Source organism: Doryrhamphus excisus, chromosome 18 (assembly GCF_030265055.1).
Source record: "Doryrhamphus excisus isolate RoL2022-K1 chromosome 18, RoL_Dexc_1.0, whole genome shotgun sequence".
Lineage (NCBI taxonomy): Eukaryota > Metazoa > Chordata > Actinopteri > Syngnathiformes > Syngnathidae > Doryrhamphus > Doryrhamphus excisus.
The window spans coordinates 8,728,448-8,749,653 of record NC_080483.1 but is presented as its reverse complement, the minus strand read 5'-3'; the positions used below and the strand labels follow the sequence as shown (position 1 = coordinate 8,749,653).

The 21,206-nt window shown below is 38.8% G+C and overlaps 2 protein-coding genes across 4 annotated transcripts in view; both read right to left on the bottom strand.

The window, feature by feature from the left end:
* atg7 (ATG7 autophagy related 7 homolog (S. cerevisiae)) overlaps positions 1-8,852 on the bottom strand; it is a 44,431-nt gene extending 35,579 nt beyond the window's left edge. The window contains exons 1-12 of one of the 2 annotated variants that reach the window (XM_058055551.1): positions 8,399-8,852; positions 7,484-7,658; positions 7,333-7,387; positions 5,919-6,036; positions 5,764-5,841; positions 5,559-5,675; positions 5,068-5,214; positions 4,473-4,561; positions 3,543-3,664; positions 2,485-2,575; positions 1,901-2,045; positions 1,667-1,825 (exon numbers count right to left, since the gene is read on the bottom strand). In XM_058055551.1, the coding sequence (XP_057911534.1) occupies positions 1,667-1,825; positions 1,901-2,045; positions 2,485-2,575; positions 3,543-3,664; positions 4,473-4,561; positions 5,068-5,214; positions 5,559-5,675; positions 5,764-5,841; positions 5,919-6,036; positions 7,333-7,387; positions 7,484-7,646 (1,284 nt within the window). In that variant the 5' untranslated portion in view covers positions 7,647-7,658; positions 8,399-8,852. The other variant, XM_058055550.1, reaches the window with a different exon arrangement.
* Positions 8,853-9,673: 821 nt separating this feature from the next.
* Positions 9,674-20,738, bottom strand: hrh1 (histamine receptor H1). Of its 2 annotated transcripts, none has more exons than XM_058055552.1 (2): positions 20,574-20,738; positions 9,674-13,984 (listed from the first exon to the last, which is right to left on the bottom strand). In XM_058055552.1, the coding sequence occupies exon 2, from the start codon at positions 13,826-13,828 to the stop codon at positions 12,209-12,211; it is 1,620 nt and encodes a 539-aa protein (XP_057911535.1). In that variant the 5' UTR covers positions 13,829-13,984; positions 20,574-20,738; the 3' UTR covers positions 9,674-12,208. The 2 variants fall into 2 exon arrangements, with proteins under 2 accessions (XP_057911535.1, XP_057911536.1); XM_058055553.1 differs by having other exon boundaries at positions 9,674-13,900.
* Positions 20,739-21,206: the final 468 nt, after the last annotated feature.

The window sequence follows — 21,206 nt, the reverse complement described above, 5'->3', positions numbered from 1 at the left end:
AAAGCAATATATCACATTGATATCACATTTTCATGCTGATAACAGGCCGACAGCAAGTCTGCCATCACAGTCCACAAGCATGTTGCTGTGCTTAATCTGGGGTTGCAGGAGGGGACGTGGTGGATTGTCAAACACCGGTATAGGTGAGAAGAATAGTGGGAATGAAAAACAATGGAGGGATCGTGGCCTAACCCGCGGTATCCACAGGGGAGTCCTCAACAAAAAAAAATGCACTGCTGATTGATTAGACCCGAGAATACAATGACCTGGATGAATGGTAATATTCACAGCTATAATAGATAGATGATTACATTTAAGATTATAAATAATTTCACAAAAATCCATTGGCTGTGTAAACATATTTAACTGCTTAGCGTACAGTATTTGTATATATTGGAATGTTTTTTAGCATTTTTTATGAACACAAATGTGAAGAATATCAAAGAGGCCCCTTGAGAGAGATAGTGAATATATTGGTAGAAGGATGCTGCATTTAGAGCTGCCAGGTAGGACCCGTAGAGGAAGACCAAAGAGGAGGTTTATGGATGTAGTGAAGGAGGACATGAGGGTAGTTGGAGTGAGAGAGACAGATGCAGAAGACAGGGTTTGATGGAAGCGATTGATTTGCTGTGGCGACCCCTGAAGGGAAAAGCTGAAAAAGAAAGAAGTTGCCACAATTAAATAACAGACCTGTGGTAACACTGTGATCGTCACACTTTTCCTCTTTGCCATAATTGCTACACTTATTATAATATAACACCAGTGACTCGGTGAATGAATCACCTGATTAGGAATCACTGGATGTCTTTCAAAAACCTTAAGCATCAGAACACAGCTGCCCCTTCATGCATATGTATTCATTCCTGTGAATATTGTCATTCATCAAGGTCATTGTATTCTCAGAGCCTTGGATCGCTCACAACTGGACTGTGCAGGTTGGTCTCAGAAGATGTTTGGCCTCTCATCCGAGCAGACTTCATCAGTTCATGCTCAATGACTAGATAGGACAGCTGTAGTGTTTTCATTGAATAAATTACCCAAATAGCTTTATAGGACACTGGTACACTCTCTAAAGTATAGGGCCCCCCTGGGGTAGGGTCATTAAAAACATAATAAATAAATGAATTCACAACACTTAATATGCATGTATTAACAAGACTTCATTTTCTGCATGGTTTGTCCATCACATCTCAAATACAAGCAATCAAACAGGAAAGCACCAGCGAAAAAAAAAACAAAAAAATCAAATTAGCTACACTGTTAATCGGGAAAAAAGACATAATTAATTTTCTTTTTATTATTATTATATTCTTAATATTAAAATTCAAACATATTATTTAATATAATATTTTAACATACACATATATATATATATGTGTGTGTGTGTTAAAATATTATATTATAATATTATATATACTGTATACATATATATGTGTTAAAATATTAAATTAAATAATTTGCTTAGTATATATATGTATATATATATATATATATATACATATATATATAAACAGTTATTATTATTATGTAAAATGTGAAAGTTAATGGTATAGTTCATTTGATTGCTGTATAACAACAATAGTAACATTAACATTTAGTAATTACTACAATTTTGTAATTTAGTAAATACATCATAATTTTTCTACCATTTTCTTCTGGTACTTACAACACCAGGAAAGATTTTGTTGAGCCGGTCCACAGCTGCAATGGCTTTAGACTTCCCTCCTCCGAGGCAGTCTTCAAACTCGTAGAGAGGCTGTCGGACCGGATTGGAGTAGGAGATTTTTGCATTGTCTACAAAGGTGATGTGTCTCACGCCCCAACCCTACAAGAAGGAGGAAGAAAATATCAATTTGGTGATTACTCTCATGCAACGTTCCATTCTTCCATGTTGTCTCACCATCAGGGTCCTGGCCACATTGCAGCCCAGAGTCCCAGCGCCCAGCAGAAGACATTTGGTGCTGACCACTTTGTCCAGGTCCAGTGAAGGAACGAGCCTCCATCGCATCAGTTTGAGGTTAAGGTCCACAGAGGACTCTGCAAGCCTAAATGGGACAACTCACTTCCAGTAACTTACAGTATGGCTTTGCATAGACCTGCCTGGCGATATAGTCAAACGTCTACTTTAAACAAATACAGTGAACCTAGCCTTTGGCTGGCATGAGTCAAAACTAGCATTTATAATAAAATATGTATTACAAGTATATAAAATGTCATTTATTTTTGCTTTTTTTTTGAGAATTTTAAAACCATGGCCTCCATCCAAATCCCAAGGTCATAAACAAAATGTATGCTTTTCAAACATTCTATGTAAAAAAGTAATACAAGAATACTTGATTTGGATCGATATCGGTATCATCCAATATTCAAGGTGGAAAATATCTGAATTGTATCAAAAGTTAAAACAGTTTTATGGGGACATCCCTACCAAAAATGAATCAAACAGTAATGTTAATAATAATGTCATGTTTTTTTGTGCACTACCTTTTGGGGTCCATACATTCACTGAGATTGACCATTCTGGGTCCCATGGCCCCTTTTGGGTTCTTCTCCCAGCCGACGCTCTTTGGACACACTGTGAACATACACACGGTGAAATAAGTTCATTTTCAATGTCCAAGGACAAAATTTTGTGCAAATGCATTTATGATAAACTCGATTTGGACTTTCATAAAATGCGTATGAGATGTTAATATAATGCATCTTTCTCCCTTCATGATGTGCTGTGTCTTGCTTTTAGGTGGTTTCTAAAAATAGGCTCCAGCGTGCCCCCACGACCTGAGTGAGGACAAGCGGCATAGAAAATGAAAACCAGGCATTACAGTGAACAAATAAACTGAAGAAATGACTGTATATTTGTATGTATTAACAGTTCCAAATTAACTGAAGATGTCCATCAAGCTAAAGGACACCACATGAGTCTAGAACAAGTCTCTTTAATAGTATGTGAATCAGCATTTAAAGCGGGATCTTGAACAAAAGGTTCTTTTTCCACTATTAGAAGTGTTCCGCGTTTTTTTTTTCTTTATTTTTTACCAGCTACCCTCCCACACCATAGCGATGTTTTGACCACCGGTGCTATACGCACCTTATGTCAGCTTATGGATCCTTTGGGACGTTCCCTCCTGCGACCCAGAACACGGTGAAGACCCAAAATGTGCTGCTTTGTGTACCGTCATAGCAGTAACCGCGAGTTCCCATACTCGGCGCGTCAAACTCATTAAACTACTTACGATTTAAGATGTAAGTGGAAACAATATCCAATTCATGTTTTTCTTTATCTTCCTTTTTATTTGTAATTGTAATTAATGAAATCAATTAGTTACCGCCGTTAATTTTTCGTTTTGTTTTGTGTTTTTTTAATTACGTACTCCTTTTTAGAACATTACATGTAAATGCCTTATGGCCAATTGTGCAAATTATACAATTACATAATGCCCTCTGAAATCCACCACCACACCCAGTGGTAAACATTTCTGCAATCAGTTAAAATATGCATAAGAATACCTACACATTTTCGCAAAAAAAAAAAAAAGCATTACCAGAGTCGATGGGGAGTTCAGGTAATTTAACCTGAAAAATGATGCTATGTTGAATGGAGCGGATTCCCTGCAGAGTTCTGTCCCTGAAACAGAGAACCTCCACCGTGTCCACCTTAGAGCCCCTAACACAAACACACACACAAAAAAAAACTGAAAACCCATTTGATTTCTAAAGTATGCTGTGACATTCTCACCCAAGTATGATGCAAACAGTGGCAACAAATTTCACCTAATAAGGTAGTCAACGGGCTGCATTCACAAGCGGAATTCCAGGGAAAACAACACAAAATGAGACAAGCTGTATTTCTCTTGTCGCCAGCATTAACAGTTTATGTCAAACAGTGGGGGACATGCACCAGATGGATGAAGTTTGTTTTGGATAAAAAATGCCTGCAAGCCAAGCACTTTGAAAAAAATAAACAAGAGCAGCTATAACAACCGGCTGCACCGGTGTGCAAGTGGTTAGTGTGCAGGCCTCACTTCTAGGAGACCCAAGTTCAATTCTACCCTCGGCCGTCTCTGTGTGGCGTTTGCATGTTCTTCCCGTGCTTGCGTGGGTTTTCTCCCAACCTTAAATATTCACCAAGTATTTCAGTGGATCCCCACTTGGGGTTACCGTCAGTTTTGGTTGAACTCCAGCGATCCATTTTCTATACCGCTTATTGTGGTATGCTGGGGGTATGCTGGAGCCTATCCCAGCTGACTTCGGGTGAGAGGCAGGGTACACTGTCGACTGGTCACCAGCCAATCGGAGGATTTTGGTTGAACGTAGAGCTTTTATTCTACTGATATTCACTGAGAGCACCCAAAAATGTAGGGAAGCCATGAAGACAGAAAGACATTCAGAGCAAAACATTCTGCACAACAGGAGCACCCATGCACGTGCACGCACACACACACACACGCACACACACAACGAAAGGTGTTTACCGCTGGCTAGCTAAGAGGACCAGTAGATTTCTCAAAGGCCATCCTGGATGTTGAGACAGAGTACATGGATCATACACACCCACAGTGACCTAGAAGAAACATAAAAATAATAATTTATTGTAGTCAGGTTTGGAACCATATTAACTGTGATAAAAGAAGAATTATGCATATTTAAAAGATTTTGCCATGCATGTCCGAAACAACCGCATTATACTGTAATTATTTGTCATTTAAGATATTTTTTTATGTTGTAAACAGTGATTAAGTTATTTTTATAGTTGAATGAGTTCAAAATGTTCATAGGTTACTTAAAACACTACCTGTACAAATAATAAAAGGGAATGAGTTTGTTCTCGGAACACATTATTTACCATTTCAATTATTTCCTATAGTAAAATGGCTGTAAAATACATATAACCGCCACTTAAGAAATTCCACTGAACTACAGTACTGCATTAGCATAGACCACCAAAGTAGGCAGTCCGGGGCTGCCATGGCAACATGCTGTTCTCCTTACAACAAGTCAGTGCACTGTCAACATATCTGTGAAGCTAAAATTGCTGCCATAAATTTGTCTGTAAAAATAATAGCCAACCTTGGTGGTACAGGGGAAGAATGTCGCCCACTCTGCAAGCAGGGCCAACTCAACGGCGTCTTCTGTGTACTTCATTAGGAAATAAGGAACAGCAGTGGTCCCGCCTTTGATACACAGACGATCATAGGACTCCTGCAACGCTGCGATCTGAGGCAGAGACAATTAGAAGTCATAAATAAAAAAGTGTGTCTGCATATGGACACCCCTGATGCTGTATATATCCAGCTTGAAAAGGGCAACAGTGCATAATGTATCAAATAATACTTTGCAATACCTTCAGTTTAATAAGGCATAATAACATGTGATTAATGCATCTCTCTGTGTTATTGATTCCTTTAATATGTTGGTGATTAGAATAAATGAATCGAGATATGACATTTGTATCTCGCATTGAGCACATAAATCACGTTGTGTGTGTGTGTTGGGTTCAGACTTTTTTTTTTGGTATTTCACTTCAAATAATGCAAGCACTGATGTATAATGTTAATAACCTGTTTTGCTGAGAACACCTTCTCTAGGACAGAAGGCTGCTTTATGATCTTTATCCCTTCTGAGAAGCAGAGTGCAGGAAAGCAGAACCAGTAGTAGAAGTGGTACTTCTTTAAGTCCTGCATGAAGATGGGAAGAAAGTATATATTGCAATTGATCAACTCCTGAATTTGCACATTTTAATGCCATTAATATCATATCACGTACCGCAAAGGTCAGTAGAATAAACCTGCAGAGCACGGCTGGGTCTCTTAGCGCATCTCCTGACTGAATGGCATCCCAAAGCTACAAAACATTACAAGGTTTTCCACTCCCATGCAACTACACTTTCTTTCATTTTGAGGTTATACATGATATTTTACCTCTTTGGATTCTTTGTCCAGCAGAGCCTTCTTATCAGTGCTTTTAAATGCATCCAGAGTGTTGGTGTTGTACAGTTTGCCAACAGCCGCACAGCAGTGAGCCGGAGTTGAACCATCTCTGATATTAAAAAAAGAAATAAAAACATCAGTGGCACCCCCACATTTGGGTTTCGAATATTAGCTTTATACAGTATTTAATATACAGCTGTGAGTGTTAGCAAACATCAACAATGGAGAAGAACGGGTATCTCCTGTGTTTACTTTTCCACATTTTATCCAAGGGAAGACTGAGGAGAGCAAGAAACGAGTTACTGCAGCAAAGTGGAAATTCTATCCAGACAGAGAGAGCTACGCTAATGTTAGTATGAGCTTGTTTATCGCTTTTAATTGGTTCCGGACCCTACCAATAAATTTCCAAAATGTAGAATTTAATATACTTAAAGAATTTTATAATTCTCTTAAATATTTTCACAGTTAGAGTATGGAAAACCTGTTGATGACTTTGTAAGTACAATTTTACCATTATTAGAGCCATGCAAACATGATATAACACCCCTATAGTAACCTTAATTCCGTCATATTACTCAATATGGTAGATATAATCAGAGAAAATAAGCCATTTACGATATTTAAACATTTAAAAAAGACTTGAGCTTGTGTCTGTACTGGTCAAGAAGCGATGTCGAAGATTAAGAGTTCAATTTCAGCTGGAGTATGGCCTCAACAGTAGCCTGTGTTATTATGATGATGATGACGATGGCTAATATGGTGACTACTATTATTATGCTACTATTGTGAGATAAATAAAAAATAATATAAGTAAATAAGTAAATAATACAAGTCTGTTGTTGGCGATCAAGTCTGATGCATGTAGTGACGTCTCGTTGCCAATGTATACTGCCTTAAACTATATTTGTATTTTATTTCATTTGGAACATTTGTCTTCTTGAAAATGCTTAATTTAGGTCAAGAATACATAACATTTGCTTTAAAAATTAATTAATTAATTAATTTTTGGAAACCACAGATGAGAACATTGACACAATGAGAACATTTTGTTGTTTCAAACTGCCTCTCATAAATTATTTTTATTGTTTTATTTGAATTTTATTTTATATGACATGACAAAATCATCAGAATGTTTAATCAAAATCAGAAAACATTGATATGTAATACTTTGCTTCTCGTATATAGCCGCTAGTGTTAAGCTGCAAGTTTCGAAATGAAGTAATGAAGAAGTGGACGCACTTAAAGCTTGGGTAAAAAGTTACGACATTGCCATCTGCCGCAATGCTGTGCTACACCCACTCTGCTGTCAATCACTGTCAAAACACTTCACATTAACAATTCAAAGTCCACTTCATCTGTTCATATCTCCTATCTGGCTCTGTTAGCATAAATCCTCCTGACTTACACCTCAAACGCACTGAACTCCAAGGTCAGGCGGGTGGGCAAACCAACCGGATCACCTATAAGAAAAACATGAAGGCATGTTTTAACATACAGTGCATGATGACAGTGTTGGTGTTGTTATTCGCAGCAGCACATGCTTCTCTAATCTTTACCATTGTAGTAGTATCCCTTGATGCATTTGGGGCTCTCATCCAGTCTGTAATCGTTAAGTTTCTTCTGTGTGAGTTGATGCCAGAAGCCTGCCTCCAAAGCACTGCTGAAGGGAGCAAACTGCAGCTTAAGGTCTGCAGAGGCCTCACTGTGGTCGGACGCCATAATGACCTCACGCTAGAAAAATTACACAAATGAATAGAGAGCTACATATTTTTTTTGTACACACAGTATACAAGGTTTTCAATTTTGCCAAACGCCCTTTTAATTGAAAGTTTTATTTACATTACATTACTGTTATAAAATGTATTAATTATGTGTTAGGATCTGATAGAATAGCAATACTATAGCTGCAGAGTGCACAAACATTTTACACATCCTGGAATATCAAAAAGATGATCAAAGATTCAACAATAGCTTTTTATACTCTTTATAGTCTGAATTGTTGGTTTAATTTTATGTGCCACGGAGCAATAAAAAGCCTTTGGTCTATTGGTCTATTTAAAAAATATAAGCAATATTAAATACTTATCTATGGAGTTGTCCGTGCTATTTGCCCAAACCGATCACTTGACAAGTAAATATTCGTTTAAACATAAATATTATTTTGCACACTACTTGGAGATTAACTTGTATTAATCTAAATTTGATTAATAAATAACATTGACTTTTATTCAGCCGTATTAAAGAGTAATGCGATTTCACTTCTCGATGCCAAACCATAAAACATTTGTAAGGATGTTATTTCATTAGGTTTGTCAGCAATGCCAAACTAAATCAACCATACCGACTACATTTACAAGTGCAGCATCGTGGAGGAAACAAGAGGATCCCCCTTCCCCAAAACGTTCGGGTGTCAAAAGGAGCAAAATCATTTCCCCACACAAGACTCAAATCAACCAAGCTTTTCCACTTACCACAGGATTCTTTCTTCCGCGTTTAGTGGTCACGTGATAACCGGGGCGTAAACAAAGCTGTGCACTATGGGTAGTTGCCGTTAGCCATACAACCCAGTGAATGATAGCCTAGCTTACTTCACGGTACATGCACCATTGAATAAAACACAAAGAACCAGAAGATAAACAGAAAGGCGCAAACGATAAAGCACGAAAACACGGACAAAAACCTGTAAGTGCCGTTTCTTTTCATTGCGAACACAACATTTGGGTACACTTTTTATAGACTAGCGCCGGTGTACAGAATGTGTGCATAGACGAGGAACGCCTGTGGTAATATGATAATCATGATAATCTCACTAACGTCCAGCAATTTAAGTCCCGCAAGCAAAAAAATAAGCACAGAAAACAAAACTTTGCAGCGGGCCGACAGCTGCTGTTTGAAATGAAAACGATCCCGGAAGTTGGAAATCTACTCCATCCAACCACAGTGTCACAGAGTTAGGGACTGTCTTAAAAGAACATGGCCAAAAAAGAAAACGAAAAGTGTTTCGTTTTACTTCATTGTCATTTGTCACTAGTCATTTAAATGGTAATCATTTAAATAAAATGTAATCCTTGTTTTTTTATGGTAGCTTGTCTGCCAGAATTAATTTCATTTACTTCATACAAATGTTCATTATTTGTTAATATACAGGGATTGTGATTTTGGAATATTTTGGGGGGGCTTTAATTCCCTATAATTTGTTTATACATCCATTCATTTTCTACACCGCATCCACACGAGGTTTGCAACAACCCATCATCCATTCATCATTTGCACGAAACCATTCATCATTTACACTAAAATTAATACATATTCCGGTGTCTGCAATACATATCTGCTCCTGTGCAATATTGTGTGTATATCTTGGATATTGTGTATCTATCTTGTATATATCTATTAAACTGTCTTTTTTTACTTTTACTTTTTGTATACTTTTTTTTACTTAACTATTGCATTGAAAGGAGAAGCTCTCCAATCTCGTTGTACATCTTGTATAATGCCAATAAAGGCCATTCCATTCAGAGAACATACAAACTCCACACAGAGATGCTCGAGCAGAGAATCGAAGCCGGATCTCCGAGCTGTGTGGCTAACCACTCATTGTACAACCTAAAATGTGTCCATCATAACCAGAATAAAACACTGGACAAAGATTTTAGGAAAGCAAAAAAAAGATATGATATTTATTTAGTTAACAATATACTGTACAAAACAACAAAGGACAATTCGATGCAATTATTTGAGCAAAATAAAGTCAGTGGTGCAAAAATAACTATACAAAAGTAAAAAAAAAATATTGACTGTCATTCAAATTCTTAAACATTTTGCCCCCGAAAGCCCACCTGTATCCAAGGAGTTATTTGTGGAAAACACATCAACGAGAACGGAAAAACATCAATCTCAAGTTGAAGTTTAAGTTAGCAGAACACAGTGGAACCACAGCCATTAACTATTCATCTCCTGTTCACATAATTTGTGCCCCTTGTTCAGTTTGACTCCCCCTCCCCGATTCATAATAAGATCAGCAGGCCTTCTCCTGATGCAAAACATGATAATGTGCTCTAATCGAGCCTGATCGAGGCTCTTGAGTTCCAAATATTGAATCAGTGCAAATATATTGCATGTCTGAATATTATCTGTGTCCCCACAGCCTTGTGCAATGGTTACATAAAATAAGTCACATTGTTTCAACTCCTTTTTATGGCAAAAAGCAATTCCAAGATGTTTTTTTTTAGGTTTTATTGAGACAATGAACGTAAAAAACTAACAACATCTTTCTCGAAGATTGTTTCCCCACAAATAATCAGCCACAACCAAGACATTAATGTTGCATTATCATTTGTATAATAAATCCTGTCGCCATGAGTCTCAATGTGAAACTTAATACATTAAAAAAACACACACAAACACACAAACTATCTGTATACTCTTGTTTAATACACACTGAATGGAAAATGGAAGCCTATACATTCATACGTTCTTATTTTCAAGATAATGTAAACCTTGAAACCGCATAGTCACAAGCGTGTGATGGACTTGCATTCAAAGAGCATCATATGGGTACATGGAACCAAAAGCATGCAGGGAGAGCATGTAGAGTACAAACAGATCCATAAAAGCACTATAATCTATGAATAACAATGAGACAACAACGGTGACAAGGACAAGGTGGCCCTTGGTACCCGCATCATCGCTTTGTGCCATATCCTGTGTCCATCAAGACCCCTTATAACTAGAAAAGAAAAAAAATAAAATGATCTGACCTTGGACCTCTGCTACTTCAGTCTTTTTGTATTTGACACATCTCAAAATCAATAGAGTAATTGCTTTTCTATTGGGAGGATAATAAAAACATAGAGAATAATTATAGTTTTTTATGGATTTGTTTGTGCAACTCTTCAACTCCTTAATCGCATCGCACAAAAGTGTGAAAATTTGTCAAAACTTTCACCCCTATTGTGTTTCCTGTGCTATTAATTTTCTGACAAATACACCACATGGTGGTGTTATTATTAAACACCCTTGGATTGACCCTCATTAGTCGACTTGACTTGAAATCTCACCACTCATTACAGGGATGTCCAAAGTGTGTACTATTTTCTTGACTGCCTGTGGCACATTCTAAAAGTATAATTTAACAAGAAAGCTAAACGGACAAACAAAAGACAACAACAATGAAGTCAAAACATAAAAAAATAAAAGAGTTCTAAGAAAAAGTCCTAATATTATGAAAAAAACATAATTAGTAGCAAAATGTCATAAGAAAAATGTCATATTATGAGAAATAAACAAAACAGACGCTGACATGAGTGGCTAGCGGGGTGTCGTGTTAATGCGCCAGATAAAACTAGTTTTTTATCTCGTTTTTTAACTGCTACAATAACAATATTGTTACAGCTTGGTTAATATAGATGTCCGTTATGTAAAATAGAACACTGCGTTTTTTTTAAGGGGTTCTTTGTGAGGACTTTAGCATCAAAATACATACTATGACGTCCATTGTTCGCTAGCTCATATTAACTAGTTTTCCCGTGCAAGAATGCACAGAAAAAAGAAAGAAATACATGTTCATGTTTCACATAAGAATTGTGAATGATGGGTAAAATCCCCCACAAAATACAGTTCCCCTTTTCTTCATGTTGTTTTCACCTCTAAATGCAGTCTGAAATTGCAATGTTTGATGACACGGTTGGCCACTGTTAATCACATGTTCCAGTATTGTTGCTCACAAAAAAATGGTGCGTTCACAAAAGATGCTGTTGTCTAAGTGAGGGGTCCTTGTTGTGGCCATTTTCTACCGCTTATCCTCATTAGGGTCGCTGATATGCTGAAGTCTATCCCAGCTGTCTTCAGGCGAGAGCTGCGGGTACACCCTGGACTGGTCGCCAGCCAATCACAGGACACATATAGACAAACAACCATTCACACTCACATTCATACCTATGGACAATTTGGAGTCTCCAATTAACCTAGCATGTTTTTGGAATGTGGGAGGAAATATCCAACTTTCTTGGAAGCTGGTGTTTGCCCGCCTATTTTCATTGAGGTCGAGGTTGTGTATCCGATCCAGATGTGAATACCTGGAAATAAATGCTTCTTTTGTTTTCAGTCTACAGCAAAAATAAAATAATTGGCGTTACTGTCACTGTATGTCTGAAAAGTTGGAAATGTGAGATAGGGCCCCTTTAAATAAAATACTACCTGTATGACTGTATTCTGTTATTAGCACAAACATTTCAACTTCAATAATATACTGATGAAACAGAGAGATGCTAGAATGACTGTCACAAATTGGCATGCAGAATGTTTTTGAAGACTCTTTTAAAATTCCTATTACATAGCGGGTATATGAAAGGGTTTAGGGTGGAGTTGAAGTAACCAAGCCATATGGTGAACATGTGCAGGTCGTGGTGTACGCACTCCCTGCAGAATGCCATCACCATGAAGGTTATGAAGTACGGAATCCAACACAGCAGGAACGCTGCGATGATGAAGCCCAACTGCCTGGCTGCCTTATGCTCTTTGTGGATCCTCAGGCTTTGAAGCCTCTCCCTAGAGTGCTCCACGAACCTTTGCCATGTTTGTCTTAGAGTCATCTCATTGGCCACGTCTAGGTCATCGTTGTCGTCGTCGTCGTCGCCCGCCTTCGACCATGGTAAAGCGTGACCGGGGTCAAAGTTATTGTTGACTACAGATGAGCAACTCTGCACTTGACTGATGTCACAAACGCCACTGACAGATTTTGGCACCGTGACGTGGCATTCATTTAAAGATGATTCACGATTCATTTCTGAAATGACGTCTTCTGGTTGCAAGGAAGGGGGACTGACAGGAACAACAGCGTCCTGGTTCTTCTCCTCAGAGGATATGGAGCCCTTTCCTGGTTTAGTAGACACTGTAAGTGGCTGTGTCACTGCCAGGTCTGGACATTGCGCACCGATTTTTCTGTGCGATCTGGAAAGAGCACTTTTGGTCTTCTGAAACTCCTCAAGGGAGTACGTCTGGTCTAGAAGCTTCTGGTCAAGCTGCCTTTTTAACAGTTTCATTGGAGCGTCGCTTTCCTTTTCCGGGGACTTAGAGGCGTTTGATGTCTGGATATTTTGCCCGTTTTCATTTTCCCCGAATGAATTAGTTGGGTGGATGATCCTCTCTCTGTCTCTGAGATGTTGCCTCACTGCTAAGTAGATATGAGTGTAAAACCAAAGCATCAGAACTGAAGGGACATAAAAATTAAGAACAGATGTAATGACTTTGAACCATGTGACAAAGCGGAAGTCTGTATCACACTTGTTTTCCTCTTCGGGTTTAAGTTCTACACGGGTAAAGGACCTCCATCCTAGAATAGGAACAATCCACATCATTGACAACAGCCAGGCTCCGGATATCATCACGCTCGCTTTCCCTCGTGTTCGATACTTTAGGTACTTGAGCGGTTGTCTAACAGAGCGGTACCGATCCAAACAGAGGATAAACAAACTAAAAATAGATGCGGTACTCGCCACATAATCCATAATTAGCCAAAACTGACACACGGCCCTGCCCAACTTCCACTCGTCCTCCAGCAGATACACCAAGTTGAGTGGCATCACCGTGGTTCCGACAATCAAGTCGGCCAAGGATAAACTAACAACGTAGAGGTTCCCCACCGTGTGCAAGCTCTTCTCTTTCTTTACAGCGTAAAGAACCAGCAGGTTCATTATGATGGTGAGGAGAGACAGAAAGCCCAGAGAAACACCCAAGAGGACGCCATGAAGTCTGCCATGGAGGGAAAGCGACTGATTGAGCGTCGAGGCATTAGGGTCATCCAGGTGGATGCCCCGGCTGGTGCAGACGCTGCTGTTGTTGTCGTAGCTGTTTGTGTTCAGGTATAGATGGACCGTGGAGAGTGACAGAGCAGATTCCATCCTATGAGCCTATCGATCCAGTCCCATGGTGGTAAACACAGCTGTGGGTCCAAGCGTGTGGAGAAATAGGGTCTGATGAGGTAAGAACCGAAAGGTTATACTCAGTATGGTCTCAATCCTCATTCCATTGATTACACCAATTTCGCCTATTTACACCTGGAAGACATGAAGCAGAATAAGTGTTAGAACCCTGAGATGTCCATATGGTAACCATTGGTTACCATATTGAATTGAATGTAAGACAACCCTGAATATACTGTAAATTTCTTTTTTACACCCAAATTTTAATTTTAATTTCAATTTTAAAAAGTAATTTCATATTTCTCGTTTGATGACTTTGCTTCATTCATCACCATTATTATATTATTAAGCAAGTGTGCTTCAGATAACAACTGCATCTTTCCCGGTCATTGGTGTGTGTGTGTTTGTGTGTGTTTGTAGCAGGGCCGTTGACAGTGGGCGACAAAATGGGTATCTTGTCCCAAGCCCAGCCATGAAGGGGGGCCCAGAACTGGTGTGTGTGGGTGTGGCGAGGGGTGGGGACCCACTCAGATTATTTTGTCCCGGGCCCAGCCAAAGCTGTCAACGACCCTGTGTGTGAGTGACAAGGAAGAAAACAAACCAGTAAACAGTACAGTCCTTTAATGGGTTCGACTGGGAGAGATTAATGGTAAGCCCATAAAATTTGCCATTTTTAAAGATACTGTACAATTATTGTTCCATAGATCTGTAGACCTACTTTACGGATAGTGTGACATCTCACAAAAGAAGACTTTTCTAGAAAGTCAAAAATGTTTTTTTTATAGTTTTACAGCAGTAAAGAAAACAATTTGAAATGCAAATCAATACATATAAATGTCAAATGAAAGGGCTAAATTAACATTCATTCATTCATTCATTTTCTACCGCCTTTTCCTCACGAGGGTCACGGGGGCTGCTGGAGCCTATCCCAGCTGTCTTCGGGCGAGAGGCGGGGTACACCATGGACTGGTCACCAGCCAATCACAGGGCACATATAGTTAAAATAACATTTTTGGTTAATTTACCTCCATTGAAGACATTGTTGTTGACAAAGACACGATGTGGCAGCAAGATCAACATGGACACCGCCTTCTTGAACACCACCATTCAATAGTTCTAAGTTCAACTGTCTCCAAAACGGAATTACCAGCAATACCAATTTGATAAAAGAGGTGGGAAACAATACTGTCCAATCCATCTTGCTGTCACATCTTTTCAACAATAATTTCTAAATGTTTTCTGCATGTAAAACTATCATTGTAAAACTATAAAAACTTATTTTTGAAACTTGTGGAATAACTGCGTTCGTTGGCAAAGAACTACAACCACCACTGATGACATCATAGGTGAGCGACGGATCGTAACCATAGAATGTTAACAAGGACGTTTTGAGATAAAAGAACACAGTTAGATCACTCAGTGTATTAGAGTGTAATATAGACCATATTGCATGCTAATATATGCAAACAAAATTTTGGCTTAAATTTTCGACATGTCTGGGGTTGGATTCATAATCCATCAAGGTGGGCTGAGAAATGTAAACATGATTTCCTGTTATTTTTTAAACTGAAAGTTTGGATGGACTCCCTTGTGCTTTTTCATTCACTGTCCAGCTGGCTTTCTTTAACACTCAGTCACAACGAGGAAAGGGTGGCAAATCCCATCAGCGGACAAACTGTGATACTGAACCGCTTATGTGTGGTGGTTATGTATGAGAGACACAATTTGGATTCCTGCAATTTGTACTTGTGTGAATTTGCATAGCTCAGCAAGACATCTGATATCAGAACCCATGGCGATAGTCTTAACGGTGATGCTTTTGTCTCAACTGTGTGATATATTGATTCCACAGAGAGCAGATGGAAATAGGCTTATACCCGTTGCCGTTGCCATGGAGGCAGGTGTGAGTGTACACTATGTACAGCCTTTATGGAAATGCTTCATTCTGAAGAGTGACAATATGATTTGATACAATGCAACATTTACAGTTGATGTAGACATTAATCTTACATTATAAAATAAAGGAGCCTATTTATAAAAGCGCTTAATTTTTTACTCCTAATCAACATTTTAAGATCAGTTGAAAAGTTGCAACAATTTTCACTGATCTTAAGAAGGTTTTCAGTAGAGCAGGGGTCTCAAACACGCGGCCTGCGGGCCAAATGTGGCCAGCAGGACACTGGTTTGAGGCCCCCGCCTTGATATGAAAGTTTAATGTTAGTGCGGCCCGCGCAAGTTTGATATGGATGCTGTATGGTATCATGTACCCAGAAAAAATTATTACGTTTGATTAATGTTCATGTTAAAGGTTAAATAACTGTCAATAGTTATCCTCCCTATCCGTGTGGAAGTGGTAGGTTTTTGGCTATTTAAGTTTAAAGGAAATAACTTGAAGGCTACCGTTTAGGTCGCTAGCTCTCTAGTTTGCGAGTTAGCATGTGTCTCAAGACCCTGCAGTTGCGCAATATGTTAAAAATTGTATAAATGTGACTATAGTCGTGTTTTGTCATGTCTACAGGGCTCTAATAATGCTTTGTTCATTTTAATCTGAAAAAAATAAATTGTCTACCCACCAACTATATGTGGTTTCTTAAGTTTTTATTATTTGCCATTTTATTATTATTATTATTATTATTATTATATTTATTTATTACTGAATTTATTACTTACTGATATTACAGAAAAAAAATTAAGATATTTGAGAACAGTGGAATGTTTTATCAGAGCTTTTATTGTAGAAAATCGGAACCAAAGCACTGAAAATTCTTTTTTTAATAAATGCGTTTTTTTTTTTTTTTTTTTTTTTTGGAAAACCTGATGCGGCCCAGCCTTGCCCAGACCCTAGCTCCAGTGGCCCCCAGGTAAATTGAGTTTGAGACCCCTGCAGTAGAGCTTCAAAATGCAAAGATATCAGAGTGGGAAGAAAAAGGTCTGAGTAAGAAATGTATTGGAAACAAGCATTGAACTGAAATAGGCTGTTCATTTGTCTACTATAGTTGCAGACCACATTTAATAAAAGAACAAATCCCTCCTAAAATAGAAATATTTAAAAAAAGGACTTAGTAATGAGTAACCTATGCCATTCTTATTCACCTGAAGAATTGGCTTGGGAATGCTTGATGCCAGTGTTTCCAGGAGGTGGTGGAGATGGCTTCATGGAGAGCAGACCAGATCATGACGGTGCCCCCTCCATTGTGCCGTGTGGAAAACATTGCATGTTCTCCTTGTCATGCCAGTAACTTTGGAAGCCATTGGGATCAGTGTGGTTTCATTTTTTCTCATCAGAGAACAAAATGTTCTTCCACTTCCACTTCGTCCAAATTCCAAATCGGCAATTTTGAAGTTCGTTTTTTTTTTCTTCTTAAAAGCCTTCTCTCGCAGATGCCATCTGATGGTTATCTACACTCTGCACCACTAACAACCTTAATTTGGGTGGAGAATCCACTGTCTTGACAGACAGCCAATTGGATCCTCAAGGCTGGTAACATTTTTATTTTGGGGGGGGGGGGGTCTACCACTTGGCTGTCTTGTTCCATAACCCTCACTTGAAAACATTTCAAATGACTGTCTCACTGTGTCCAACCTCAGTTGCAAAGGTGTGCTGCAAAAGCTCAATAACTCGTGCATTTAGTTTGGAGCATGTTTTTGTCCCACAGGGAAGCTACAGGTGGCTTTCAAATTAATGAAGATCATGCCTAAGTTACCTTTTTAAATTGTCACTTAAAGGGGACCTATCATGCTCATTTTCAACCCTTTGTATTGAGATGTGGACTCCTGTAGAGCAGCTATTGAGAGATGGGAAAAACATATATAGACGAATATAAATATTTCAGATTTTGTGTATGTGTGTGTAGAAAAAAGCTGTTTTTTCTGCATGAAATACAGCTCAATAGATACCTATTCCAGAAACCACAGAACGGGCACAATTGAAACACCCATATAAAGGCCCATTTTGACATATGACTCATGTCAGGTCATATCTATGCAATCCAGGTTTAATTTCACCTTTATTTTACCAGGTAAGATCAACTGAGAACAGCTTTTCATTTACAATGATGACCTGGCCCCAGCATAAATGAGTACGAGCCTTTATTCTTGTCACTTATACAGAAGTACAAGCGAAATTAAAATTAAAGTAACAATTGCAAGTATGTACTACATGGTAAATGGACTTTCACTTTTATAGGACTTTTATAACTTCAAAGCACTCAAATAAATTTGACATTGTTACCATGACAGCATTAGGAGCAACCCGGGAGTTCAGTCATTTACACACTCAACCACCTGAGCCATGCCACCCAAAAAGTGACATGACATTGTCGTGTAATGAAATGTGTAGCAGTCATAGTTGCTCTTTTCAGTGAACTTTAAAGCACTGAAATATTGTAATTAACCTTTTCTTTTTTGTGTATATCTTTAATACTCTAGAGATGACAAATGACAAAGAAGTAGTGTTTAAATGTGGGCTGCACGGCGGTCGTGTGGTTAGCGCGCAGACCTCACAGCTAGGAGACCAGGGTTCAATTCCACCCTCGGCCATCTCTGTGTGGAGTTTGCATGTTCTCCCCGTGCATGCGTGGGTTTTCTCCGGGTACTCCGGTTTCCTCCCACATTCCAAAAACATGCTAGGTTAATTGGCGACTCCAAATTGTCCATACGTATGAATGTGAGTGTGAATGGTTGTTTGTCTATATGTGCCCTGTGATTGGCTGGCGACCAGTTCAGAGTGTACCCCGCCTCTTGCCCGAACACAGCTCGGATAGGCACCAGCACCCCCGCAACCCTTGAATGAATGAATGTTTAAATGTGACTTTTAAAATATTATCATAAATATGGATAGCTGATATTATCCGGGAACTAATAATTATCGGCCTGATTTTTGCTAGTTTCTTTCGGCTTTTTCCTGAAGCTTATATCGCCATGAAAATGTGATATCTGACAACATCGACATCTCTACAATGCAAGCCGATATTAAGCTTTCAGCACCAACGTTGGAAAAATTCAACATTGCTTAAATTGCTGCACAGTGTAGATAATACTGTACCACTCACAAATCTCTTAGAAAAAGGTAACACTTCACATGCATCGTGATAACAGAGTTACAAAATCCTGCAGACCTGAATGTACCCAGAACCTGTACTTTGCTAATGGAGCTGATAAAAACACTCAACCTCAGCTACACAAAGCAACTGCAAAACAGTGTATTGCAGGGGTGTCCAAACTTTTTCCACCAAGGGCCGCATATGGAAAAGTCAAAGGATACAGGGGACATTTTGGTGCATTCTGTACATTAGATGTAAAGCTGAGAGTTCTACACCTATTCAAAATAATGCTCTTTGGGTATTTAAAACTTTGGTTGTATGATGTACATCACTCCATCAGGTCTATTACTCCCTCGGTCAGTACAGTAGGTTTGTTATTTTGTGACTTCAGTGTTAATTAGTTAGTTAGTTCAGATTTTCCAATGCCACACAAGTCAATTAGGTGTATCTTGCCAGTGGCCCTGTGTAATACTCTCCATACATAAAACCTCACTTAACAAAACCTGAACTAATACTTTAAAGTGAAAGTATGTCGTAATATGAACCCTATGTCTTGCTCCTGCAGAGATTTGGCGCAATTTTGAGCAATATTACTGGTAAAAAAAAACAAAACAGGAAGCGGTTTTTAAAGTTAAACCAAATGGTCAGCAAATCTAACAGCATTAATCTTGGAATACTTGGAATTCTATTTATTCTCCACATTATTATTTATTATTTATTATTTATTATTACACGGGAGCCAGGCAACGACATTTCGTTGGCAATTTCACTGCTGTGTTATTGTGCAATGACAATAAAGAAAGTCTATGTGTCTATGTTTATATGTCTATGAATACTAAATACTGGTTAGTATACCAGAACTATCTGAGTACTTGAAATGTCAGGCACTTAGGGAAATATTATGGAGAGGAGTTTACAGGATGCATTCTGTCTGCTTAGTCAGTGATGATGACAGTCAAGGGGGTTGATAACAACTACAGTTGAAAAGTGTCAAGTGCTTAATGGAAAGCAACGGGGCATGACAGCATCCATGAGTCACCAAATAACTGCTTTCACCTTTCCGCCGTAATAAACAAGGTAGGCTATAGATTAATCTCTAAAAGAAACACAGTTATTGCTCAGAGGCTGCTATAGTGTTCATTTAAGTAACTGGATTTATGTTGGAAAAAATATAACACAATTAATGAACAGCAGCCCCCTCATGCGGATTGTAGTATGTTCACTTCTGTCGCCTCATTTCACCCTGCAGCAGCCAAAATGTAAATCACAATGTCAATTGCGTGTATTCAACTAAATATAACAAATTCACGTGATTATTAATACTTGTATTATTTGTGGAATATTTTTGTCTGTATTGTAACTTTTAACCTACTAAATGATCGATAATTGCTATGCGTAATGACCATTCCCTGCTTGATCAACAAGCAGCGGAAGCATGAAGCACATTAAATCGAGCCTTCCCCTGTTCTGTTTTCTGACTGCCGTCATTTCAAATGCGTAATGACTCCCGTGTGACATAATTAACAAGCGTTCGAGCGCACGGTTTGTACCTTACAGCCACCCGCTGCGCCAATGCGCATGCAACTTTTACGAGCAGTTACGCACTTTTGGATGCAAACAAGCGCGCAGTCAAATATAGAAAAGAGTTTTAGCTACATGCAAAAATGAGGCTTGGATCTTACCAGAAATGTATTCCAGTCCGGCTGCTGCCCACTCAACGCGAAAAAAAGGCTGGAAGCTCTGAAAAAAAAAACAAAAAAACGGAGTGTGCCTCTGTCTCTCTCTCGTCTACCTTGAGTGTTCACCTTACCAACCATGTAAAGGAGACATGGCAATGGGAATCACAGTCTTAAATTCCTCTCTCAAAAGCCACCGAAGTTCAAGTGTTTCATAAAAAAACGAGCCATTAAATATTATATGTTAGCCATTAAACAGCACAGACACAGAAGTAGCAGTCTCTTCATGCGGAATCTTGGAGGAAGAGGAGGAGGATAGTGGAGGACATTAGTGACAAATGTGAGTCAACTGGTGGCCCACGTGCCAACTCTGACCCACCTGACCAGCAAACATAGACCCCTAGTGGTGCTCCAGCACTTGTCCTTTAGCTCTGCATGAGAAAACTGCACATTCTGCTGGAGCACAATTGTTTTCCCACTCATTTCATAAAAAAACAGTACTCTCTGTTAATAAGTCCCCTAAGAGCAATCATTTGAGTTCTTGTGTGGATTCTTCCTCCACCTGCTCTCAGGAGCTCACAAGTCACCATCACCCCAACCCCCCCACCTGCTGCAGCATGTCTCCTTTGACCCACAGCA

What these genes read in the sequence shown, in the direction of transcription:
- hrh1 (XM_058055552.1), bottom strand. Translation starts at nt 13,828, where the DNA reads ATGGAATCTGCTCTGTCACTCTCCACGGTCCATCTATACCTGAACACA.